Source organism: Delphinapterus leucas, unplaced genomic scaffold (genome assembly GCF_059928025.1).
Source record: "Delphinapterus leucas isolate spDelLeu-1000000601 "Yukka" unplaced genomic scaffold, BTC_Dleu_Yukka2 spDelLeu_asBTCV2_sq25, whole genome shotgun sequence".
NCBI lineage: Eukaryota > Metazoa > Chordata > Mammalia > Artiodactyla > Monodontidae > Delphinapterus > Delphinapterus leucas.
In genome coordinates, this window is record NW_028322234.1 from 6,230,338 (window position 1) to 6,257,025 (window position 26,688).

Consider the following 26,688-nt stretch of genomic DNA (forward strand, 5'->3'; position numbering starts at 1 on the left):
ACAGTGTGGGACATTGGACCGACCGGTCTCCATGGGACTGGAGGGTCCCACCACCCGCCCCAAGACCAGCCAGCGGTCGCCCCTCCTCTCCCGCGGAGGCAGGGTTGGGGGCGGCGCCTGGCGGGCGGGGGCGGGTCCAGTGGGGGGGGCGCAGTTGCAGGCGACTGGACTCACCGGGCCGGGGGCTGGGGTGGGACCCGGCGGGCGCCATGGAGCTGCTCTCGGCGCTGAGCCTGGGCGAGCTTGCGCTCAGCTTCTCGCGGGTGCCCCTCTTTCCTGTCTTCGATCTTAGCTACTTCATCGTCTCCATTCTCTACCTCAAGTATGAGCCAGGTGAGCCAGGGCCGGAGGCTGGAGAGGACTGGCATTCCGGGGCGAGGGACGGCGGTTAACCCAGGGGTCTGGAGAAGGGGAAAGGCCTGAATCGTGGGGGAACAGTCCCAGGGACCGGTTTGGGGAAACAGGCAGGTGCTGGGATCATGGGGTTCGCCCATACGGGGCCGGACAGAGGGGAGAGACAAGACAGAGGGCAAGGAGAGAAGCTCCTGAGATTGTGGCGCTTGGGGAGGGGAAGCAGATGCAGGCTGGAGGAAAGGAAAGGAACGTGATTGCTCAGAGGAGAGGGAACAAGTGCTGGGGAGGATGCAGGGAGAGAAGGTCAGGGGTCCGAGCAGGGTACGGTCGCAGGAACTTGGGCGAGGGGCGTAGGTCGTGGTGAGGGCGCAGGCGGGTCGGTTCTGCCGGCCTGGCCAGACGTCCTAGCTGCCCGCAGCCGTGACCTCCCTCCTTGCCCTTGGAGCGGGGAGCCAGAACGGCAGCTGAGTGTCTATATAAGGGCCGGCAGTGCTGGGAGCTGTGATCAGGTTCAGAGAAAGTGACACTGGTGCCCCTTCCCCGCTGTGGCCCTGGGGCAACCTCCTCTCCCTTTCCCTGGGCCAAGGCTCTGCTGGATCTCGGAGCCCAGAGGGAATTCTTTCAGGTCTGGCCCGGATCCTTTTCACTTGCTGAGCAGTACTGGCCCTAGGGCAGGATGATTTGGGGTCAGCCTCCTCCCACCAGCTCCAGACCCTCATGGAGAATCGCTGGGGGGAAAACCCAGCTTCTTGGATTGTTTTTTTTTTTTTTTTTGAACCATTTTTTTAAATGATGGTAAATGGCTTCCTTAGAATGCATTCTATTTTTATACAAGGTTCTGGGAGTGTTTCTTGTTCATCTCCTAGTATTTTAATAATTTTAGCACACCAGCAAACTAAATGGACAGTAGAATTTAGCTTTAGAGAAAAGACCAATCACCCGAAACTTTGTGATCTTTTCTCCCACTTAGATGTAAATTATCACTATATTCTCTGGAAGTAGCTTTTTTAAAGATGATAAAAATAGGTGCTTGTGTATATTTAAAAAAAAAAAAAGAAAGAAAGAAAAACTGAAAAGCCCAAAGGAAAAAGGGGATAGTTACAGTTGACATGGTGGCCACCATTCCAGACCTCACTTCTCTGCATTTATACCCCTGTAGTTACGGATGTAAATGCACAGTCTTATGCAAATAAGATCATACGCTGCCTGGCAAGTGTTTTTGTTCCATTTTATTTTAGCTCGTCCACATGCCAGAGTCTATTTCTCTAAAGGCTCTTCTGAAAAGCAGTTACTTTGCAAAGCAAAATAAGCTTCGTATTATCTTAGCCTGAACATGGGGCTGTATTTCCTGTCTGCAGATGAATTCCTGGTGGCTCAGGCCAGTCCCCTGGGCAAGTACGGAACCTAGCACACATTGGGAAATCGAAAATTGTGAAGGGCAGCAGCCCAGTAGGGATGTAGGACACAAGTCTCGGAAGGAAAGAGGTCTCTGGGCTGGCTGGGAGCATGCAGAGGGGTTGGGATATTTCTGCTGGAGTCACAGAGTAAATCACCTGAACTTGAAGGACTGCAGCCTGAAGGTTCCTGAAGGCTGAAAGGGTTCAGTCGTTCTGAACCCCAGCAGCACATTAGAGGCTCCTGGGGGTTCTTAAACCCCCATCTCATCTCCACTCCAGACCAATAGAATATCTGGGATAGGGCCCTGGCATGCTCGTGTTTCACGCTCCCCTCCCCCAAGGATGCTATATGCTGTCAAGGTTGAGAACCCCCTGGTCCAATCAACATTCAACTCCCTCCTTTCATAACTGGGGAAATAGGAAATAGAGGCTAAGCTAATTTACATACACAATGAGCCTGTGGTCCCAGGGCTGGTAGATGACAGCCTTGGAATTCAAACCTCGGTCTGCTTGATCCCAAGAATCACTGCGATTGCTCTGGGGTACTTGCCTACCCTTAGAAAAGGGAGGCATTGGACTTAGCTGTTAGTCCCCCAGTTTGGTATTCCTGCTAAGCCTCTCTAAAAGTTTCTTCTCAGAATCCGTGTGCTGATTGCAGGACCAGTTACAGAATATGTGTGGACCCCTTGTACAGAAATTAATAATTTTGTGAACCTGAGAGCCAAGCTGGCTTTAAGGAATAATCTTCAAATTGGGAGTCAGTTCTGCTTCTCACAGTGAGTAAACACCAGGCTGGTTGCTTTGCTTACATGAGCTTCAGTTTGCTCATCTGTGAAATGGGCTCATTGGTAAAATAATCCTGGACTCCCTTTCCTGGCTAATGTGAAGATCTATTGAGAACTTTGTCAGTAGTCAGATCTAAGGCACTTGTGAGAGGTAGTAGAATTATTTGTAAGGCATGGGGTAATGTGTTTTCCAGGATGCAGGCATTTTCTGGGTCAGGCTTTTGTGAGAATCCTGAATGAGGATGAAGCACAAAGTGTGGTCCTCAGGTGAACAGCATCTGTGGCCCCTGGTTAAGAAATGCAGAATGCCAGGCTCCCCACCAAGACCTGCTAAAACAGACTCTGCATTTGAACAAGATCCCTGTAAGCATACTAATATTTGAGAAATGATGGGCTAAAAGAGGCTGGAGCTCCTTAATAGGGCAGGGAGGGCCAGGTCTGGCTCACCTCTAGGACCCTTAGCTCTATGCAAGAAGAAAGAAAGAAGTCGTGGATGCTGGCGGCATGATTGAAGGAATGAGTGAATGAATGATTAAATGACAATCCTGCCTACCTTAAGCCCTGACCCATGCAAAGAGCCTTCCAGACCAGTGGTTCTCAAGTATGGCTACACATTAGAGTCACCTGGGGAGCTTTTAAGACTCTTGTTGTCCAGGTAGCACCCCTTTATCATTAGAATCAGAATCGCAGGGGGTGGTACCATCATCAGTATTTTTTAAAGTTCCCCAGATGAGAACCAGCTCTGCACCAGTGTTTCCCAACCTCAACACTAATGACAGAGACAGATCATTCTCTGTGGCAGGGGCCGTCCTGTGAATTTCAGGATGTTTTGCAGCATCCCTGGCCTCAACCCACTAGATGCCATGAGCATACCCCAGCTGTGAAAAACAAAAATGTCCCCAGGGAATTTCCTGGCGGTCCCGTTGTTGGGACTCCGCGCTCTCACTGCTGAGGGCCTGGGTTCAATCCCTGGTCGGGGAACTAAGGTCCCACAAGCCATGTGGTGGGGCCATAAAAAAAAGAAAAAAGTGAAAAAAAAAATGTCCCCAGACATTGCTGGTGTCCCTGCGGGGGGACACACTTACCCCCACTTAAGACTCATTGATCTAGACTGAGTCTCAAACCCTAATGCTTCCAAGGGCCAGGCAGGTCATATATGGAAAACAATAAGACAGCCAGGTGAGGACCGTCCCCAGGTGAGGTCCAGCCATGTGCATCTCTCCCTGATTGGAGCTAGAACCAGCAGAACTAATTTTTCAAGGGAAGCTAGAAATGTGATTTGTAGCTCCCTATGTTTATATGTTAGCTATTTGAACATGTCTTTTCTTTTTTAAAATTAATAGACAGTTTTTTAGAGCAGTTTTGATCCACAGCAAAGTTAAACTGAAAGTAGTTTCCATATACTTTGACTACCCACCCACACCAACCTCCCACACAGCCTCCACCACCATCAACATTCTGCACCAGAGCGGAAACATTTGCTATAGTCCATGAACAAACATTATTGTCAACACCGTTATTGTCCTATTACCATTATTATCAGGTATTATCAACATCATTATCAACTAAACTCTGCAGTTGACATAAGGGTTCCTTTGTGTTGCACGTTTTATGGATTTTAACAAGCGTATAATGACATGTATCCATCATTGTAGTATCATGCAGAATAGTTTCACTACCCTCAAGCTCTACCTATTCATGCCACCCGCCCTTTTCCCTCCCCAAACCCCTGACAACCTCTGATCTTTTCACTGTCTTCATAGTTCTGCCTTTTCCAGAATGTCATAGAGTTGGAATCATACAGTATGTAGCCTTTTCAGACTGGCTTCTTTCACTTAGCAAGATACATTTAAAGCTCCCCTATGTCTTTTCGTGGCTTGGTAGCTCATTTCTTTTTAGTGCTGAATAATACTGCATGATACAGATGTTCTACGGTTTAATTATTCACCTATTGAAAGACATGTTGGTTGCAGTTTGAACATTTAAAAACTACTGTGGGAGCCAAAGAGAACTGTTCCTTGATCTCTGGTTTGAACTATAAGCTTTTTGAGGGTTGGGGACTGCTCACCCTCCAGCCTTTTGAGGAGGGGCTGCTATTCCATTTTTCAGTGGGGGAAACTGAGGAAGAGAGCTGAGCACAGAGGCTTGGGAGAGGGTGACTTGTCTTAGAGAAACTCTGTGAACACACTTCCTATGTTTGGACCTCACACTAAATAGCGCAGAATGGCAGCAGTGCTAAAAGTGCCCTGGGGAACCTTCTAGCACTTCCTGGCCATCCACAGACAGGACACCGACCCCCAGAGAGGGAATGTTGTGGAGCCCATCACAGGTCAGAATGAGGGTCCTGATAGGGGTTTCTTCCTTCCTCCTTAGGCAGACCTGATTTTTATAAGTCCATCCACTAAAATTTCCACCCACAGGTACTTTCCATTTCAGTTCAGTTCCAGAAATAACTCTCATATAATTGTTAAACACTAAGCAATTTCTTTTCATCTTCACAGATGCCCTCTGAAATGAATGATAGCGCTGGGTGACCAACTCGCCCACATTCGCCCAAGACAAGCACCCAAAGTCCCAGAAACCCCTCAGCCCCAAGCAAACCAGGACAGTTGGTCACTCTAGACAGCATCCTCATTCTACACATGACTAAACTGAGGCCCAGATAGGGGAGTGAGCAACCAAACTCACCCAGTGAGAGGGGAGTGCTTTGGTGGCAAACCTGGAATTGAAACCCACATTCTGCTGCTTCTGGGTGCTGCCCCAAGTACTCAGCAAGAGAAACCAAAAAGGAGCATGGCAAAGGGAAAGAGCCAGGGGGCAGTTTCTTGACCACTGCGTTGCTGTGGATCCTTGGGGCAGGACATCCCCACCAGCCTCAGTCTTCTCATCTGTAGCAATGGGTAGACTCATCCCGTCCTTCTAGGGTCGCTGGGAGGGTATTGATAATGAAAAGAAGCTCACAGACCTAGAAAACAAAATTGTGGTTGCCCAAGGGGAAGGGGGGCATGGATAAAATAAGAGTATGGGAGTAACAGATACACACTACTGTATATAAAATAAACAACAAGGCTTTACTGTATAGCACAGGGAACTATATTCAATATCTTGTAATAACCTATAATGGAAAAGACTCTGAAAAAGTATACACAGACAACGTATAACTGAATCACTTTGCTGTACACCTGAAATTAACACAATATTGTAAATCAACTAAACTTCAATTTTTTATTTTATTTATTTATTTGGCCACACCACGCAGCTTGTGGGATCTTAGTTCCCCAACCAGGGATCGAACCCAGGCCCTTGGCAGTGAAAACACGGAGTCCTAACCACTGGACCACCGGGGAATTCCCTTCAATTTAAAAAAAAATGCATAATTATGATAATACACAGAGCATTGAATCATCAATATAACTTGGTGGAGGGAGTGCTTTCATTCTCCCTTTGACAACAGAGGAAACAGGCTTGGTGGGGAGAGGGGGCGGGGGCGGTTATTTGCCCAAAGCCATGCCAGACTGAGCAGTAGAGCCAAAACCCAGGTGTGTGACTTTTCTACCAGGCCTCACTCATAGTGAGGAGCCTACTTTGTTCCAGCAAAACCCAGGCTCCCATCCCCACCCCCACCCTCCCTGGCCTTATGGTCCCAGAGGGCACAAGAAAGACCCTGGAAAGAATTCAACCCCTGGGGGTTATTTTTAGTTGCAGAGGTATCCATTTCTGCAAAACAGGGGTGCCTCACCTGACCCGGCCCCTGTAGGACCCACCAGCTGCTCGAAAGGATTAACTCTCAGCTGGTGACATTTTAAATAGATGCCCCAGAGGAGTAAAGAGAGCTTTCGGCTTCATAATGGAGGAACTTGGTAGATGTTGAGACTCAGGATAACCTCGAGGGCGGGGAGAAGATGCGCTTTGGGCTTGTGACTCCAGGGTGAGATTGAGGAGGGAAAATTTGATTCCAACCTCTACTAGGAGTTGGGCAAAGAAGGGATTAGGGTTCCCACCTGACAGAAGGAAAGAGCTGGAGAAAGAAAAAAATGGTTTGTCCAAGAACACGTGGTTAGTCAATGGGGGTGGTAAAGAGAAAGGGAAGAGTGTTGCTGACTTACTCTGAAACAACTTTTATGAGACGTGTTTCCTGATTCTAAAATGTATATGCAAGAAAGTGGATAAATAACTTGCAATCTGTTCCTATGATGGAATACTATACAGCAGTGAAAATGAATATCACCCTTGAAAATATTGTGCTCAGTGAAAGAAGCTAGATGCCAACGGCCACATCTTATGATCCCACCTATATGTAATGTATAAGTTCAAGAACATTTTTATCACTTCAAAAGGAAGCCCTCTCCCTATTAGCAGCCACTCCCCATCCCCCCTCCCCCAGTCCCTGGCAACCATTAATCTGCTTTCTGTCTCTATGGATTTGCCTGTCCTGGACATTTCATAACAATGGGATCATACGTTATGTGGCCTTTTGTCTTTGGCGTCTTTCACTTAGCATGTTTTTGAGGTTCATCATGTTGTAGCATGTATCATAACTTCATTCCTCTTTAAGGCTGACTTGTATTCCATTGTGTGGATGGACCACATTTAGTTTATCCATTCATCTGTTGATGGACATTTGGGTTATTTCCACCTTTTGGCAACTGCGACTAGTGCTGCTGTGAACATGAGCATGAGTCTTCCAGAACCTAGTGATGGGTTCTTGTGCATAGGGCAGCATGGTACCATGCTGCCTACCCTAGGCTATGAGACCTCCTGTTCCTGGACCCCCATCCACAGCCATCAGAGAGGGGGCAGGCAGTGAGGGGCCCACGAGGGGGCTTGGTACAGACTGTGGAGCCTAGTGTGATGAGGCGGGAGAGCACCCCAAGTCCTTCTTGCTTATCAGCTTTACGGGGACCCTTGTTTTTTTGCAGTTATGGTGATTAAATATTTCAAAGATACAGAATAACTATCCCCACTGATACCTCCGTACTCTCTCCGTACACAGACTTACCAGATGTGAATGTAGATTTGCTTCAGATCTGGGTTTTTTTGTTTGTTTTTTTTTTAAAGAAATAGTGGCAGGCAGAGCCAACCCCATCCATTCCTCTCCCTCCCTCTCTAGATGTGACCACTGCCCTAAAGGCAGCCTATATTCTTCCCATGCCTGTATGTATACCTTTACCACTGTTTATGTATCTATGAAGTGCATGGAGCATTTTGTGTTGTTTTACATATACACATAAAATATACATAAACATAATCATTTTGCAATCTAACCTTTTGACTCAGCAATAACGTTATGGGATTTATCCCTGATGATACATCTAGAGCAGGGGCTCTCAGCCAGAAGGGAATTTGTCCTCAGGGGATACTTGGTAAGAGACATTTTCGGTTGTCACAACCAGGGTGGGGGTGGGCTACTAGCCTCCAATGAGTGGAGGCCAGGGATGCTGCTTGACATGCTGCAGTGCACAGGATGGCCCCCACTACAGCAGAGAATGATTCTGCCCCACACACCAGCAGTGCTGAGGGTGAGGAGTCCGGATCTAATTCATTTTTAAATATCTCCTCTGCGATGTTCCATTCTGCGTGACTCTACTCCCTCACTGAGAAACAGTGGACTCCACTTTTCTCCTGTTGTAACAGTGTGGCAGTGAAATCCCCCTCCCCATGTCCCTTTGCCCACACGCACTAGTTTCTTCTGAGCAAATAGTGAGGAGCGGAATTGCTGGGGCACAGGCGACTCACAGCTTCTGGCTTCCTCAGTATTGTCAGATTGCCTCCAAGCTGGTTATGCCTGTTGACCCTCCCAACTGTGTGTGTACAAGGGAAACCTGGGCTTTTTCCCTCTGGAGGAGGGGCAGATAGATAGTCCCCTCCCCACTTCTCTGTGAGGTTGACAGATCTGAGAAGAAGGCAGCGCCCTCTATGGAGTACAGTGGACTTCATGTTTCTTTCCCCAACACGGGCTTAGAACATTGGACATCAAACCCAGGAAAGAGGCTTGGATGCCATGTTGAAAGGTGTGGGGTCTGTGTGGCCCTGGCTTGGTCACTTGCTTTGCTGGATATCCAGCCCATGCCAGCCTGACCAGTATATCTGGCATTGAGTGCCCCTTAGCTCTTAGGTTTCCTCTCTCCTCCCCCTTCCACCTTCTCCCATGCTCTACCTTTGCCTGGATCATCTTCACACCTCCACCCCCGTCCTCTAGGAAATCCCTGCTCATTGTTCAGATCTCAGCTTAAGTGCCACTTCCTAAATGAAGTCTGACCTCCTCAGCTGGGACAGTTCCCCAATTAAGCCCTTCAAAGCACCATGTGTCTCTCCCTTATGAGGTTTAACCTTCATTTGTGGGATTATTTAACCACGTTTCCTCTCTACCGCACTATGGGCCCCACAAAGGTAATGCCTGAACCAGCTCTTGCTTATGGCTGCATCCCCAGTGCCTAGCAAGAGCCCAGCACATGGTCAGAGCTCAAAAGTACTCACTGAATGCCTGGGTGATCTTGGGTAAGCCATTGACCTTGGGGAGACTCTGTTGCCTCATCTGTCAGATGCTTTGTTAATTTCCTAGCGCTGCCATAACAAATGACCACAAACTAGAGGGCTTAGAACAACAGAAATTTATTCTCCACAGTTCTGAAGGCCAGAGTTCAAAGTTAAGGTGCCTGGTTCCTTCTGGAGGCTCTAGGGGAGGATGCTTCCATGGCTCTTTCCTGGTTTCTGGGGTCTTCCAGCAATCCTTGGCATTCCTTGGCTTATACATACATTACTCCAGTCTTTGCTTCTGTCTTCATATGGCCATCTGTATGAATTTCCTTTGGCTGCCATAATGAAGTACCACAAACTGAGTGGCTTAAAACAGAAATGTATTGTCTCACAGTTCTGGAAGCTAGAAATGCAAAATCAAGGTGTCAGCAGGGCCATGTTCTCTCTGATGGTTCTAGGAAGGAATCTTTCTATGCCTCTTCCTAGCTTCTGGAGGTGGCTAGCATCCTTGGGTTCCATGGCTTGTAGATGCATCCCTACAGTCTCTACCTCCTTGTTTACATGACCTTCTTCCCTGTGGTATGTCTCCTCTTATAAGGAACACCAGACATTGGATTAAGGCCCACCTAATGACCTCATCTTAACTTAATTACATCTGCAAAGACCCTATTTCCAAATAAGGTCACATTCACAGATACCAAGTGTTAGGACTTAAACATATCTTCTTGTGAGTTCAACTTACAACACCTTCTTCTTTGTGTCTGTGTCTCCTTTTTTTGTCTTTTATAAGAACACTCTCATTGGATTCAGGACATACCCAGATGCTCCAGGATGATCTCATCTCGAGAGCCTTACCTTATTTGCATCTGCAAAGACCCTATTCCAAATGAGGTTTTGAAGGACATGAATTTGGGGGGGGGTGTCCCTCCTATAACTCACTATAGGCAGGGATATTGATCCCTACATTACCTGTGGTTGAAAGCCTGGGCTCTGACGCTGAAGCCTTGAGGATGGTGTGAAGGTATGTAGTTGCCTGGGACACAATAGTAACTCAATTAAAAAAAAAAGAAGTAACTCAATAAATAAAGGGAGCAGGGGAAGTTGTTGTTATAATGTAACCAGAAGTGCCCAACACAACCTCAGTGCCTAGGAGTGTTCAGTCCACGTTTGCTAGAATGTAACCTCCGTGTGGACAGTTCTTTCACTAACAATTATTTATTGAGTAACTACCATGTATCAGGCACAGTACCAAGCACACGGGGTCAGGGGAAGGGGGTGGTTCAGCAGCAGGTAGGACTGATAAGGTCCCTGTACTCACCAAAGGATTAAGATCAAGTCAACTTGTTGAGTGTATCAATAGTATATACAGGTATTTATGTCAGTAGCTTCACACCTAGTACACAGCATAAAGAGGCCAAGCGTTCAGATTTGACAATTTAGAGACAAAAGGCATCCAATCTCTAGAAACAAAGAGAAACTTTCCCCCCAAACTCCCAAAACCTGAACTAATTATTTCTTTTGATTAGCCTTTTGACTAATAGATTACATATTGTAAACGTGTCATCTCACATCCACACTGAGTAGAGTTTTCATTGGATTAAGTAAATTGTTTATTAAAGAGAGGCACTGGGGAATACTACTTGGCCATAAAAAAGAATGAAATAATGCCATTTTCAGCAACAGGGATGGACCTAGAGATTATCATACTAAGCGAAGTAAGTCAGAATGAGAAAGACAAATACCATATGGTATCACTTATATGTAGAATCTAAAATATGACACAAATGAACTTATCTACAAAACAGAAAAAGACAGATGTAGAGAACAGACTTGTGGTTGGTGGGGCGGGGGTGGGGGGTGGGGGAAGGGAAGGTGTGGGAGTTTGGAAATAACAGACGCAAACTGTTATATATAGGATGATAAACAGCAAGGTCCTACTGTATAGCATATATAGCACAGGGAAGTATATTCAATATCCTGTGATAAGCCATAATGGGAAAGAATATAAAAAATAATGTTTATATATGTATAACTGAATCACTTTGCTGTATAGCAGAAATTAACACAGTATGGTAAATCAACTATATTTCAATAAAATAAAATTTAAAATAAAGCTTAAAAAATAGAGTCATTGGTACCAGCTCTGGCTGTGAGAGCTAAGTAGCTCTGTCTTATGACTTAATTCTAAATTCATTCTCTGGAAAATGAAACTAGTGGGGGAGGGAAGGAATCAAGATGATGAAATAAGTTGTCACACCAGGAGACACCCAGGTTCCAACTCAGGGGTGTGGCTGTAGAAGATTAGGACAATAGTAGCATAAAGATAGAACCTAACTATCTCAAAAGATTCAAAAGACTGTCCATTTCTTCCTTTTGAATCTTTTGAGATAGTTAGGTTCTATCTTTATGCTACTATTGTCTTAAGATGAAGATCTACTAGAGAATGGACTTGAAGATATGGGGAGGGGGAAGGGTAAGCTGGGACAAAGTGAGAGAGTGGCATGGACACATACACACTACCAAACGTAAAATAGATAGCTAGTGGGAAGCAGCCGCATAGCACAGGGAGATCAGCTCGTGCTTCCTGACCACCTAGAGGGGTGGGATAGGGAGGGTGGGAGGGAGGGAGATGCAAGAGGGAAGAGATATGGGGACATATGTATATGTATAACTGATTCACTTTGTTATAAAGCAGAAACTGACACACCATTGTAAAGCAATTATACTCTAATAAAGATGTTTTAAAAAAAAAGATACAAAAGACTTAAGTGTGTAGTATAAAGTGTATTTGACTAATAGACATTAATCCTGTACCTCTAGTGTTTTTTGTAAACGTGTTTTTAAAGAACTAGACCCCCTGCCTTCATTTTAATTTGGGATCTTAAAATACAGTTTATCTTGAAAGAGTTTAAGACTCATAAGAAATTGCAAAAATGGGTTCTTTCTTTTTTTTTCCTGTGGCCATGCCACAGCTTGCAGGATCTTAATTCCCCAACCAGGGATTGAACCCCTGGCAGTGAAAGTGCTGAGTCCTAACCACTGGACCACCAGGGGAGTCCCAGAAGTTGCAAAACTGGAGCAAAGAGTTTTCAAGTCCCCTTCACCCAGCTTCCCCCAATGACAACATCTTACCTAATGGTAGCTCATTATTTAAACATGAAAATTGGCGTCAGAATAATACCATTAACACCAACTACAGACTTTATTCAGCTGTTTTTACATGCACTTTAAAAAATATAGTCCTTTGAAATTTTGTCACATGTGTAGATTGGAGTAACCGCCACCACGATCAGGATTACAGAATGGTTCTGACACTCCAAAGAAACTCCCCTGTGATGCCCCTCTATAGTTAGATCTTCCTTTGGACCCTAACCCCTGGTAACCACTGATCTGCTCGCTGCCACTCATCACTATGGTTTTGTCACTTGGAGAATGTTATATAAATGGAATCATATGCAGTATGTAACCTTCTGAGATTGGCAGTTTTCGCTGAGCGTCACACCGTTGAGATCTGTCTGGGTTGTTTTGTGTATCCCTGGTTTATTCCTTTTTCATTACTGAGTAGTATTCCATGGTACAGATGTACCATGGTTTGTTTATCCATTCACCCATTGAAGCCATTTGGGTTGTTTACAAATAAAGCTGCTATGAATATTTGCATGCACGCCTGTGTGAATAGCAGATTCTCCTTTTCAAACAAAATCTTATGCCGAACTCTGAGGTGAAGCAGTAAACGAAGTTGTGCTCTGGTTGAAACGGGAGGAAGACCCAGGACATACTTGCTTGGTTTCTCCTCTGCCCCTGCAAACCCTCACGGTTCCCAGGAACACAGTTTGAAAACCATTGCTCTTGGGAGCCCATCCTCTCAGACCATGGAGGTCTTGGGTTATCAAGGCTGCAGGATGTCAGGACATGGGCCAGTTCATTCCCCTATCTCTGTGGTGCTCAACTTTGTTGCACAAAGGAATCACCTAGAAGCATTAAAAAATCCACAAGCCCAGCCACATCCCACACCGACAAACCAAGACCCTCTGGGATGGGAAGCAGGCATCAGGTGTTTGTAAAGTCCCCAGGTAACGGATGTACAGCCAAGTTGGAAACCGATGCACTGAGCTATCTTCCTTAGGTGTGGGGTCCCTATTTCTGTTCGCTAAGTTAGTCCAGTCTTTTGCATTTTCTTGCCTTGGGTTTATAAGAAGACTCAATTTAGTATCATTTATGAATGTTTATCCTCAGTTGCAGAAACTGTGAACTGTTACAATTTTTTTCTTTGTTATCCTTTTATTTTTTAACAGCTTTATGGAGATGTAATTCATATACCACCCAATTCACCCATTTAAATCACCCCATTCACTGGTTTTTAGTATATTCACAGAATTGTGCAACTATCTCCTCCAAGCTGGATCCTCTAGCTTTTACCCTCCCATCTCCCCCATCCCCTCCAGCCCTAAGCAACAACTAATCTACTTTCTGTTTTTCTATGTGAAAAATTGAATAAAGTACAAAGACCAAAAATGGGGTGGAGTCCACAGAGTGGTGGGAGCCCAGAGTTGGGAGTGACTGGCTCAGTAAAGCAAGGAAGCCTTCCTGAAGGAAGTGGCATTTGTGCTTGGCCATTTTTGCTTGTGTCTTTGTTCCTTCCATGCTGCTAGCATGGGATGCCCTCTCTCCCTCCTCACCCTGTTAGTATAATTCTGCCTTCAAGGACTCCATTATCCAGCTTTGCTCATTGCTCTTTCTACACCGTTCCTCACATGTGGGCATGCCCTGCACTGTCCCCTTCGGTACCAATACCTGGTGGCTTCCCTCTGCACTGATGGGTCTCCCCCAGCAAGATAGGGCTCCGGAGCTCTTCAGCTCCACCTTTCAAATTTCTTCTGTGCCTTCCTATCTGGGGCCAATCAAAGCTCTTTACTCAGCAAATGAACATTCTCCATAAGAGCACAACTTAACAACAGAAGGACAACCCAATTTTTTAAAAAATACACAAAAGACTTGAATAGACATTTCCCCAAAGAAGATATAGGAATGACCAATAAGCACATGAAAAAGTACTGAATATCACTGATCACTAGGGAAATGCAAATCAAAACCACAATGAGATATCACCTCATACCCATCAGCATAGCTATTCCTAAAAAACAGAAAACAACAAGTATTGCTGAGGAGGTGGAAAGGTTGGAACACTTGTGCATTACTGATGGGAATGTAAAATGGGGCAGTTGCTGTGGAAAACAGTATGGAAGTTTCTCAAAAAATTAAAAATGGAATTAACATTTGATCCAGCAATTCCACATCTGGAATATACCCAAAAGAATTGAAAGCAGGAACTCGTACAGATATTTGTATGTTCATGTTCTTAGCAGCACTAGTCTCAATAACCAAAAGGTGTAAGCAACCCAAATGTCCATTGATGGATGAATGGATATGTAGAATGTGGTAGATCCATCCAATGAAATATTATTCAGCCTTAAAAAGGAGAAAATTCTGACACATCTTATGACATGGATGAACTTTGAGGACATTATGCTAAGTGAAAGAATCCAGTCATAAAACAACAAATACTGTATGATTCCACTTACATGAGGTCTATAAAGTAGTCAAGTTCATAGAGACAGAAAGTAGAGTGGTAGGCGTCAGGGACTGGAATGAAGAAGGAATGGATAGTGAGTGGTTTTTTTGGCTGCGTTGGGTCTTCGTTGCTGCACGTGGGCTACCTCTAGTTGCAGCGAGCGGGGACTACTCTTCGTTTCAGTGCACGGGCTTCTCACTGCGGTGGCTTCCCTTGTTGCTGAGCACCGGCTCTAGGTGCACGGGCTTCAGTAGTTGTGGCGCACGGGCTCTAGAGCGCAGGCTCAGTAGTTGTGGCGCACGGGCTTATTTGCTCCATGGCATGTGGGATCTTCCCAGACCGGGGCTTGAACCTGTGTCCCCTGCATTGGCAGGCGGATTCTTAACCACTGCGCCACCAGGGAAGTCTGAGTTAGTGTTTAATGGGGACAGAGTTTCAGTTTTGCCAGGTGAAAAGCTATGGAGATGGATGATGGGGATGGTTGCACAATAACATGAATGTGCTTAATGCCCCTAAACTGTACATTTAAAATGGTTAGAGTGGTACATTTTATGTATATTTTACCACGCACACAAAAATTTTTTAAATAAGGAGAGACCAAAAGTACAGGTATAAGCTTATAGGGATCTTGGCATCAGCCCAAGGCAGGAGTAGCTGTGTCAAAGCTTTCCCCAACTGCATGTTGTCCTGTCTCTTCAAGCTTCAGTCTCCTCATGGGGATAATAAGAGTGATCACTTGGCTGCAGTCATCAACGAAGATTTAATGTCCTTCCTATAAATGCTAAACCCAGTGTCTGAGACCTGGGAATGCTTGCTAATGAGCTGGTGTTATTGTTATTGCCACCTCTCTGAGCTTGCAGGAAAGAGCCCCAGCCTGGTTCTGCCTTCTCTCTGTGTGACCTCAGACATGTGTGCACCCTCTCTGAGCCTTGATTCTTCCTCTGAAATGGGCAAACTGCAAGGCATTGGGTGGGCACTCTCTGAAGGCAGCTGAATTAGGATGGGCTGAACAGAGGGCATAAAGGGTGAAGCATGTCCCAGATGCCCTGGTGATGGTGGGGGATGCCCCATGCCCCTCAGGAGCAGTCGAGCTGTCCCGGCGCCACCCCATGGCATCCTGGCTGTGTGCCATGCTGCATTGCTTCGGGAGTTACATCCTGGCTGATCTGCTCCTCGGAGAGCCCCCGGTCGATTACTTCAGCAACAACTCCAGCATCCTGCTGGCCTCAGCCGTCTGGTAAGAATCACTGGTCTGGTGGGATGTGGGAGAGCAGAGCAGGCGGGCAGGGTGACCCTGCCACCTGGGATTGGGGAGGCGGGAGGTTGGAGGAGCTAGAACCCACCAGCACAACCTCCACAGTGGTCCTGACCCACCACTTTCCACTGCCCAGCTGTCCTAAGCCCGGCAAGTGAGAGCGAGGGGTCTGGACACAACCTCATCTCCGAGGGGCCCCAGGGTCTGTCTCCCCCTGAGGCTTGGCATTCTCTCTCCAAAGGTACTTGATTTTCTTCTGCCCCTTGGACCTCTTTTACAAGTGTGTCTGCTTCCTGCCGGTGAAACTCATCTTCGTGGCCATGAAGGAGGTGGTGAGAGTCCGCAAGATCGCCGTGGGCATCCATCACGCACATCACCACTACCACCACGGGTGGTTCGTCATGATCGCCACTGGCTGGGTCAAAGGTAAACAGGACCATGATGAGAACAATGGAAAAGCACCCCAGCTGAGAACCCCTGTTCAGTGGGACATATCGGGCACCCCAGCTGGCACAGCCATTGCTCTGGGCTAAGGGATGTCAGGACGGCCTCCTCATCAGTAGACACCTTTAGGGTAACTGAGAAGATTCTTCCAGAAATTTAACTATCAAAGGTAAATAGGACAACGAAGCAATGACAGCTGATGTCTCTAGAGCAGGATTTCTCAACTGTGGCCCTACTGACGTTTGGGGCTGGACCATTCTCTGTGGTGGAGGCCATCCGATGCCTGTAGCACCTACCAGTGTGACAACCTAACTTGTCTCTAGACGTTGCCAAATGCCTCCTAGAGAGGAAATCATACCCCTGTAACTACAGAGGTTCTTACACTTTGTGGACTACAGCCCTTTTATCAGCCCAGTAAAGCCTACAGACCCTTTTCTGTTTTTTAAATGCATAAAGTAAAATATATAGGAGAATAAAGGAAGCCTATTACTTTAAAGTAGTTATAAATTAAAAAAAAAATACGCTGTAGTAGCTTTATCCATCTTTACTAGTGATTAAATAGCAGACCTTACAGTGGCTCCTGATAACTCTCAGACTTTTGAAGTGGTGTTGAGCACAAATGATATTTTGAAACCACCATCTGCAACAATGGGAATGTGAAAAGAAAAACATCCATGAATTCTGTTGGTGACAGAATCACAGACTTGCAAATCCTGCTGAGGTAACTGCCTCCCTTCATGATGGAAGGAAAGGCTGGATTTCAGTGAGGGATGTGAAAATGTAGATGTAATTCTGTTTCCTGTCTGGGTTCATAGACTCCAGGTTAAGATCCCTGACCCAGGGCAAGTTTTGAGTTGAGGCCTTTGTGCATCTTTTCTCATTTGATCCTTAAGACTCTCCTTTAGGAGAAGGCTAACATCATCTCTTTTTACAGAGGAGGGAAATGAAATGACATGCCCAAGGTCACACGGCTATGGGGACACAGCTGGATTTGACTCCAAGTCCTCTGAATTCAACATCCACGTTCCTAACAGCTTTGGAGCCCTCCTTTTTATCCTCCTCCATTTATGCTAAGAGGTAGACCAAGATAGACTTTGAGACAAAAAAATATTACTAAAAATATAGAGGGACAGTTTATAATGTTGGGTCACTCCACTAAGAAGATATAACCATTATAAACATATATGAACCTAAAAACAGAGCACCAAAATACATAAAGCAAAAGTAGAGGGAAGTTAAAGGAGAAATAGATAATTCAACAGTAACAGTTGCAGTGGTGGACCAAGGAGTAAAAGGAAGGCAGGGAAAGAAGGCTTGAGCAGGTGCTAAACACCACTGGGCACCAAATCCCTGCTGACCAAAGTGGGTACCCCCAAAATGCCTGGGTCTAGAATCATCATCCATTGAGTCAGAGTATCCTCAGTACCACCGACATTTAGGGCTGGATCATGCTCTTTGGTGGGGGCTGTCCTTTGCATTATAGGGTGTTGAGGAGCATCCCTAGCTTCAACCCATTAGTTGCCAGTAGCAGCCCCCTCCCCAGTTGTGACAACCAAAAATGTCTACAGATACTGCCAAATGCCTCCTTGGGGGCAAAGTCATCCAAGATGCAAACCCCTGGTCCAGTGGTGCATATCAGGCATCCCAGTTAGCACAACCACTCCTGGAGTGGGCGTCCAAGCCTCTTTAGCCAATACATTTGGGGTAAATGGGAAGATTCTTCTAGAAGTTTAACCAGAAATCTTGACATGGGTCTCATTCTCTCTCCAGGAAGCCTGTACTACAGAGCAAATTCCCCAGGGGTATGACATGCCTTCCAGAGGGCAAGTGGCTTGAAAAAGGTTGAAAGCTCAGAACCCAGAGAGAAGAGAGGCTGGGGGTGGGGAGCCCTCTGGAAGCCTCATGCACAGCTCAGGGTCCTGGATTGGGAGCATCAGGGCAGACAACCCAGATTTGTCCAAGACATACCTTGCAGGTGGGATATGACCTCGATTACTTCATGCTGGTTTTGCTCCAAATGTGCTGTGTGACCCTCAGCAAGACTGTCCCCTCTCTGGGCCTCAGTTCCCCCACCTGCAACTGATGATCATACACCCCAGGCTCAGTATCCCTCTGGAGGAGACTCCAGAAGCAGAGAAGCTGCTTCCTTGGGAATTCAGCCAAGAAGAACAGGGAGCTGGCAGTGGCGGGCTTGTTTAGAAGTACCCTGTCCCATAGGCTCTGGTGTCGCCCTCATGTCCAACTTTGAGCAGCTGCTCCGAGGGGTCTGGAAGCCAGAGACCAACGAGATTCTGCACATGTCCTTGTGAGTATCCCATCCTCCCTATTCCCTGGGCCTGACCCTGGGTTGGATACTCCTGGTAACTTGGAAGTCTCAGCCCCTGATTCTCCTTTCAGAAGCTTCCAGAGACCATGGCTGGGGGACCCCGGAGGTAGAGCCCTAACGCTACCTAGGGGCCAGGGGCAGGCAACGTTGCAGGGTGATGAGACACTTGATTTGGGTTTTGAAGAGTGAATAAGAGTTTTCTGGCAAAGAGGGAACTTCTGGACAGAGGCCAGCACCTCTGCCAACTCTCATGTAAGAAAAGAGCAACGATTCTGCCTGGTTCTGCAGGGTCAGGGTACAGATTGTGGGTGGGAAGTGAGGGATGCAGGATGTAGAACACAGAGCGTGGGTGAGGAGTGTGGCTGGGGCTAAGTGGGGAACACTGGGCAGGGCCAGATGGCAACATACAGGACTCAACCCAGGACCCCACAGGGCATTTAGCCTAATACATTTTTAAAAGACCTAAAGGTTCAAGCTAGTTAAATTTTCTCCCAATCTACAATAAAGCTGTTGCCATTAAAATATGACAACATTAAAAGGCTCACCCATATGCCAATGAAAACTATCTTCCATTTCATATGTTGGAAAACATAACTTTATCTCACTTTATGCCCATGAGAGGTTTGTTCCCACACTCAGTTCATGGACAGGGAAATGGGGGCTCAGACCGCTGTGTCCCTTGCTACTAAGAGGGCAAGTGGCTTCCCCTCTCAGATTCTATTTCTGCCTCATCTGCTGAGTGTGAAGGCTCCATCACACACATAACCCTCTGACCCTGGCTCCTGGTGCATGCTTTGGAAATATCAGGTCGAACTATCATCATTAAGTACGTGCGGTGAGCGACAGACTTCAGAAACAGAAGTCACTGGTCTGTCTTCTGCAACAAGTCAAAATATCGGAAGCCTATTCTTCAAGGAAGAAAAGGAAAATTAAGAAGAACTGTGTGTTGTAATCCCACCTTCTGGGGGCGTGCACTGTTCAGAAGTCCCCAAGACCACCCTCAGGTTTGACAATTTGCTAGAAGGACCCATAGCACTTGGCCAAGCCATTATACTTAGGATTATAGTTTATTACAGATTAAAACTGGCAAAGGTAAAGACATGTGGGGCAGCATCCAGGGAGAGACTAGGCGCAAGCTTCAAACTGTCCTCTCTCAGTGGAACTGTGTGGACAGCACCTGTCTCTCCCAGCATCCATGTGTGACTGTATGCATTGAAGATTGCCAACCGGTAGTGCTCCCCTGAGCCCTGGTGCTCAGGGGCTTTACTGGGGCTTGGTCACACAGACATAGCTGACTGCCTGCATGGCTGACCTCAGTCTCCAGTCCCTCCAGAGGTTCAGCTGATACCATGTGGCCCAAGACCCCACCCTAAATCACACCATTACCATCTGGTATGACCCCAAATCCCCAGGTAAACAAAGACACTCCTATCAGGCAGGACATTCCCAGGGCTTAATGGATACCTTCCAGGAGCAGGGCAAAGGAGAGACCTCTTTTGGGGCCAAGGTGGCTCTTTACTGTACAGGGAGATCCCCCGTCATCCATGTCACATGGGCGCCTTCCCACCATGCACTCTGGAGAAGCTGGGATGGGTGCTGGGACCAGCAGGGGTGGGCAGAGAAGGGGGCCTGGGACAGTGGTACAGAGGCCTGAGCCATGCAGAACCTCCCAGTAACCACAGCTACCCCCTCCAGCCCCACCAAGGCCAGCCTGTACGGAGCCATCCTCTTTACCCTCCAGCAGACCCGCTGGCTCCCAGTGTCCAAAGCCAGCCTCATCTTCATCTTCACCATGTTCATGGTATCCTGTAAGGTAAGCCTTCCTGTCCTGACGCCGACCCAAACCTCCCAGGCTGAGGTTAGGGAGCTTAGACTCATGGCCTTGAGTGTCTGGGGAAAGGACAGCCCTAAGGTCAAGGGGTGGGGAGCTTGTCAGTAGGTTCATGCATGGGAGAAGGGTATGAGAAGATTAGTGTCCAGCAGGTGGGGATGGCGGTGAGCAGAACAAGGTCTTCCAGGCAGGGGGCCCAGCAGGGGCAAAGGCCAAGATGGGGGCAGGAGTGTACGGAGTCTGTTTGGAGTATCAGGGCCTTGTGCCTCGGGCATGGAGAGCGGGCTGGACCAGGAATGGTGCTGGTCTGACCCTCAGGCCTTGAGTTAGGGTCACCCCCTACCCAGGAAAGGTCTTCTGGGGCCATGCACTCTTCCCTCCCCGTGGAGCTGAGGGACTTCGCTGCTGGCTCCCCGGGAAGGGACCACAGGCCATCGCATAGGGAAAGGGAGTGAGCGACTCCAAGCCAAACACAGCTCCTCTCTGAGCCCAGGTGTGTGTGTGGGATACTCCTGGGGAAAAGGTGACCAACTGTCGTGGTGTGCCTGGGTTTTTAGCACTAAAATCTCGCCTCCCAGAAAGCCCAGGACACTTGGTCACCTTCTTAGGGGTGCATGCAGCCAGAAGGCTGGGTCTGGGCTACCTCTGCCCTTCACCTGGCTGACCTTCTCCCTTTTTCCCCCCCAACCCCCCACTTTGCTTCTGCCTCATTCTCCCTCTGGCTCTGTCGCCTCTCCTGTCCCTCTGCCACACAACCTCAGGTGTTCCTGATGGCCACTCACTCCCACAGTTCCCCTTTTGATGTTCTGGAAGGCTACATCTGCCCTGTGCTGTTTGGGTCGGCCTGGGGGAGCGACCATCACCATGACAACCACGGTGGATCCCAGGGCGGCACTGGGCCTGGCCCCTCGCACTCAGCCCTGCCCACCAAGTCCAAGGAGGAGCTGAGTGAGGGCTCCAGGAAGAAAAAAACCAAGAAGGCAGATTAGAGGGCAGCCCTGGGGGCATTCAGGGCACCAAGGAGAGGACCCAGACCCAGGACCTGGGCTCAGTTCTCCCCTCTCCAGGCCTCTACTTCGCCATCTACAAATTGGAGCCATTAGCCCCCCCCTCCAGGGCTGATGCGGGGGTTAAATGAGATATGGGGGTGAAGGGCATTTGTAGGAATGGGGGGGTCCCTTTCTCTTTCTGCCAGGTCCCCATAGAGTTACAGCTTTTGGAGGGGGGGAGTTCACAGAATCCCAGCAGCAGCTCCAGCCGGAAACCCTGGCCGTTATGTTCTTGGTTCTATTATTTCCTCTCTAAAATTACACCTTGACTCCAAAAGAATTTCAAGCCATGTTGAGGCTCATTCATTTGACGGACATTATACTAAGTGTCTGCTGTAAGGTAGCTGCTGTGATTTCCACGTCTCTTCTTGCCGACTTCTCCTGGGCATCCCTGGGCAAGTTGCCTCCTGCTCTGAGCCTTGCGTGCCCAATCTATATAGTGGCTCCTCACCCCATTCTGTATGCAGGGGCTGATGTGAGGCTGGACGTGAACCAGATTTCTAAGCTCAGAAGCACAATGCAGTTAGGAGTGGAAGCCTTGGTGGATGTTCATTGTGCGTAAAAATGGCTTTGCATTTTAGATCTTTTGTGTTTGTGGACTGGAGAACCCCACAAGTTACTTGGCACAAAGGAGGCCTTCAGGAGACATGTCTAAGCCAGACTTGAGAGCATGGAGGGTGGGGAAGGCTTGTTCTGATCCTTGGCTTCAGGTTGTTCCTAAACCAAAGAAATGCAGCTGGCTGGTCAGGGGTTCCAAGATCTGGCTCTGTCCAGGGGCTCCAAGAATTCACTGTTGGACCTGGGAAGCTCCATGAGACCTCCCTCATGCTGTCATCCTTCATTGCCGCTCACTGAGTCATTCAACAAACACATGCCTACTATGTGCCAAACCTTGTGCTGCTGCTAGACAGGCTGGGAACTTGATTCAGGGTGTGTGAGGGGGATGGGAGCTGAGTGTCCCTCCTGGCCATCTTCATCTCAGCCTAGGTCACCAGGACATCTGAGAGGGGTAGGTGGGTTGGGCATGGCCAGTCTCAGATGGGGTTGGGGCCCAGACCAGGCCAGCTTGGGGCTGCCCTTTGTACACGGATGCTCAGAGCATGCTCAGGGCATCAGCCTGCAGCTGTGTCAGAGTGGTGTGGGATTGTTGGGGTTCCAGGTGTTGCCCAGCTCTTGGGAAAGTGCCTTGATCTGGTGAGGCCTGGGAGCTAGGTGGGTCCTGAGGCTGTAGGGCCCCCAAATTCCTCCTTTTGCATGTCCATCAAGGCTCAGCCTGAAGGGTCAGCAAATAAATTTGTTGTGAAAGAACCCTGATGCGTGTCTGATTCATTCTTGCTCTTTTGGCCTCGCGTCCCAATGGGAGTCCTGTGAACTTAGAGACGCATGGAGTTTCCAGGAGAATGAGGCTTATGGCAGCCCTGGATCACCAGCGGGAGATAGAGGCAGTGGGTGAAGTCTGCGGGGCTTGGAGTTAAGCAGAAACGGGTTTGATCCTCACTCTGCCATTGACGGGTCATGGGGCTTCCCCTTCTCTAAGCCCGTTTGCTTCTTGGGAAAAAGAGGATGATCATTATCATTGCCCTTCAAAGACAGGTGGAAGGATTAATGGGAGTGGTTGGGATTTGCAGCTAAGAGTCTGTGCAAAACCCTGTTAAGAGAATGAAAGTCAAGCCGCAGACTGGGAGAAAAATCTTTGAAAATCACACATCTGATGAAGAGATTGTATCCTGCATATGTAAGGAATTCTCAAGACTCAATAATAAGAAAACAGTCATTGGGGAAATGAGTGGGAAGACACCACTTCACACCCACTAGGAGAGCTAAGAGAAAAGAGACTGACCATACTAAGTGCTGGTGAGGATGTGGAGCAACTGGAAATCTCATACATGGCAGGCGGGAATGTAAAACAGTGCAGCCACTTTGGAAGACAGTTCAGCAGTTTCTTAAAAAGTTTTGTATGACCCAGACATTCCACTCAGGTATTTATTTGCCCAAGAGAAATGAAAATATGTGTCCACACAAAGACATGGACACGGGGCTTCCCTGGTGGCGCAGTGGTTGAGAGTCTGCCTGCCGATGCAGAGGACACAGGTTCGTGCCCTGGTCCAGGAAGATCCCACATGCCGCGGGGCGGCTAGGCCCGTGAGCCATGGCCGCTGAGCCTGCGCGTCCGGAGCCTGTGCTCCGCAACGGGAGAAGCCACAACAGTGAGAGGCCCACGTACCGCAAAAAAAAAAAAAAAAAAAAAAAGACATGGACGCAGATGTTCATAACAGCTTTGTTTGTAATAGCCCCAAACTAGAAACAGCAAACAAATGTCCATCACGGTGAATGGGAACTTCCCTGGTGGTCCAGTGGTTAAGACTCCATGCTTCCAGTGCAGGGGGCTGGGATTTGATCCCTGGTCGGGGAATTAATATCCTGCATGCTATGCAGTGCGGCCAAAAAAATAAATAAATAATTGAATGAATAGTACTCAGCAATAAGGAACAAACTGTAACATGAATGAGCCTCAAATGCATCATGATGGGTGAAAAGAGCCATACAAAAAAGTATGCATACGGGATGATGCCATTCATATAAAATTCTAGAAAAGGCAAATTCACCTGTAATAACATCTGATCAGTGGGTGTTCGGGGAGAGAGAGAGAGAGAAAGGTGCTGGGGTAGAAGGGATGGCAAAGAAGCAGAAGAAAACTTTGGGTGATGGATGTCTTCACCCTCCTGATTGTGGTGATGGTTTCACAGGTCTATATACATGTCACAACTTATCAAATTGTATACTTTAAATCTGCGCTGTTTATTGTATGTCAATAGTATTTCAATAAAGCTGTAAAAAAACTTAAGAAAAAAACTCGATAAAAATTGGGCAAAAGATTTGAACAGAGAGTTCACCAAAGAGAATAGATGTATGACAAGTAATCACATGAAATACACATTAAATCCACGATAAAATGCCACTGCAGTATCTGTTATATAGGCCGAATTGTGACACCCCCGACCCCCATTTTGGGAGTTGGAGTCTTTAAAGAAGTGATTACATTCAAATGAACTCTTTAAGGTGGACCCTAATCCAGTATGATTAGTGTCCTTATAAAAGAGGAGATTAGAACACAGACATACACAGAGAAAAGACCATGTGAGGACACAGGGAGAAGATAGCCATCTACAGGCAATGGAGAGAGGTCTCAGAAGAAACCAGATGTGCTGCTGACACTTTGACCTCGGACTTCCAGCCACCAGAACTGTCAGAAAATAAATTTCTGTTGTTGAAGCCACCCAGTCTGTAGTGTTTTGTTACGGCAGCCCAAGCAAACGAATACTATACCAGTTAGAGTGAGTAAAATAAAAATAACTAAAAATGCCAGGTGCTGGTAAGGATTTGGAGCAACCGGAATGCTCATGCACTGCTAGTGGGAAAGAACTGGGTCGTTTCATATAAAATTTAACATCACTGACCATATCACGCAGCAATCCCATTTCTAAGTAAAGCACAAACTCATGTTCGCACAAGAAATGTTTATAGTGGCTGGTTTTGGTAATCACCCAAAACCAGAAATATCCCAAATGCCCATCAGCTGGTGAGTGGATGAACATCATACAATGATCCCATCACACCATGGAATACTACTCAGAGAAGGAATGGAACGAATTTTTGACACACACAGCAATGTGAATGAATTTCAAAAGAAGCCGGACTCTGGTTACATCCTGTGTGCTCCCTTTATAGGATGTTATAGGAAAGGCAAAAATTATGGAGACGGGACACAGATCAGTGGGTACCAGGGACTAGGAGTGGGAGAGGAGATTGTCTTCAAAGGGGCCAGGGGAACTTCAAGGGGAGAGGGCAGCAGAACTGTTCTGTATCTTGATCGTGGTCAAAACTTACAGAACCGTATGCTGAGAATTCTACCTTAATCAAAAGAAAAGGAAAACCAGAATAGGCTCTGAAGCTTCTCAGACCTGTTCCCATCCTGCCTTTTCACCTTCGAGGTGTGTGGCATTGGGCGAGTAACCCCCCTTCTCCGAGCCTCGCTTTCCTCCTCGGACGAACAGCAGGAGTGTCTGGAGTTGGATTACAAAGACAGCTCTCTAAGAGTGCACAGAATGCTTCTGCTTGGACTCATCTAGCACCTGGTGGGTGTTGGCAATAAGCTGGCTCACTGCCTTCCAGCACAAATGTTCTGAGATCTCATTTTATGAGAGAACAGATTGTATCAAAATAGCCTCTCAGCCTATTTTGGGAAGCGGGTGGGCAAGCCACTGGCTGGTTGGGGAATGACTGGCAGGGCAGGCTGACGCTGCCATCCCATGTAGGTGTGAGAACTCTGATGGCCAGCTCTCAAGTCCAGCCTAATTTTAGATGCAGGTGTCGTGCTCAGTAGCTTCTTTGGTCTTGAGTTGAGAGAAAGGTTCTTTTATTGTTATTGTTATTATTATTATCATAAAATACACAACATGGTTCTATTATTATTGTTATTATTGTAAAAGACACAACATAAAATTTGCCATCTTAACCATTCCTAAGTGCACAATTCAGTGGCATTAAGTACATTCACATTGCTGTGCAACCATCACCACCATTCATCTCCAGAACTCGTCCATCTCCTCAAACTGAAACTCTATCCTCATCAAACACAAACTTCCCATTTCCCCTCCCCCAACCCTTGGCACCCACCATTCTACTTTCTTTCTCTAAGACTTTGACTATTCGAGGGACTTCACATTATTGGGATCATACGGTAACTGCCCTTTTGTGACTGGACTATGTTACTCATCATAATGTCCTCAAGGTTCATCCATGTTGTAGCATGGGTCAGAATTTCCTTCCTTTTTAAGGGTAAATATTATTGCTTTATATGGATATACCACATTTTACTTATGCATTCATCCATTGATGAAAACATGGGTTTTTTTCTACCTTTTGGCTATTTTGCAAAATGCTGCTGGAACATGGGTGTACAAATACCTCTTTGAGACCCTGATTTCAGTTAAGAGGAAGATTGTTGTAGTGAAAAGGAGGGGGTGGATGCGGAGCCACTGGGTGCCAGGGTCTAGTCCTACAGAGAAAGAGAACAGTAACCACATTCCGAGGGCTTTCTTTCTTGGTGCCACACCCTTTGATGAGCTCTGTACATGCCTTATTTTCCTTGGTCATTGCAACAATCCAAGGTGGGTGTATGAATTTCCTGTGGCTAT

The 26,688-nt window shown here is 47.1% G+C and overlaps 1 protein-coding gene across 1 annotated transcript; it reads left to right on the forward strand.

The window, feature by feature from the left end:
• The first annotated feature begins 135 nt into the window (after positions 1-135).
• TMEM38A (transmembrane protein 38A) lies at positions 136-22,812 on the forward strand. The gene is made up of 6 exons (XM_022558672.2): positions 136-333; positions 15,666-15,822; positions 16,082-16,266; positions 18,502-18,589; positions 20,306-20,423; positions 21,203-22,812. The coding sequence occupies exons 1-6, from the start codon at positions 210-212 to the stop codon at positions 21,428-21,430; spliced, it is 900 nt and encodes a 299-aa protein (XP_022414380.1). The 5' UTR covers positions 136-209; the 3' UTR covers positions 21,431-22,812.
• Positions 22,813-26,688: the final 3,876 nt, after the last annotated feature.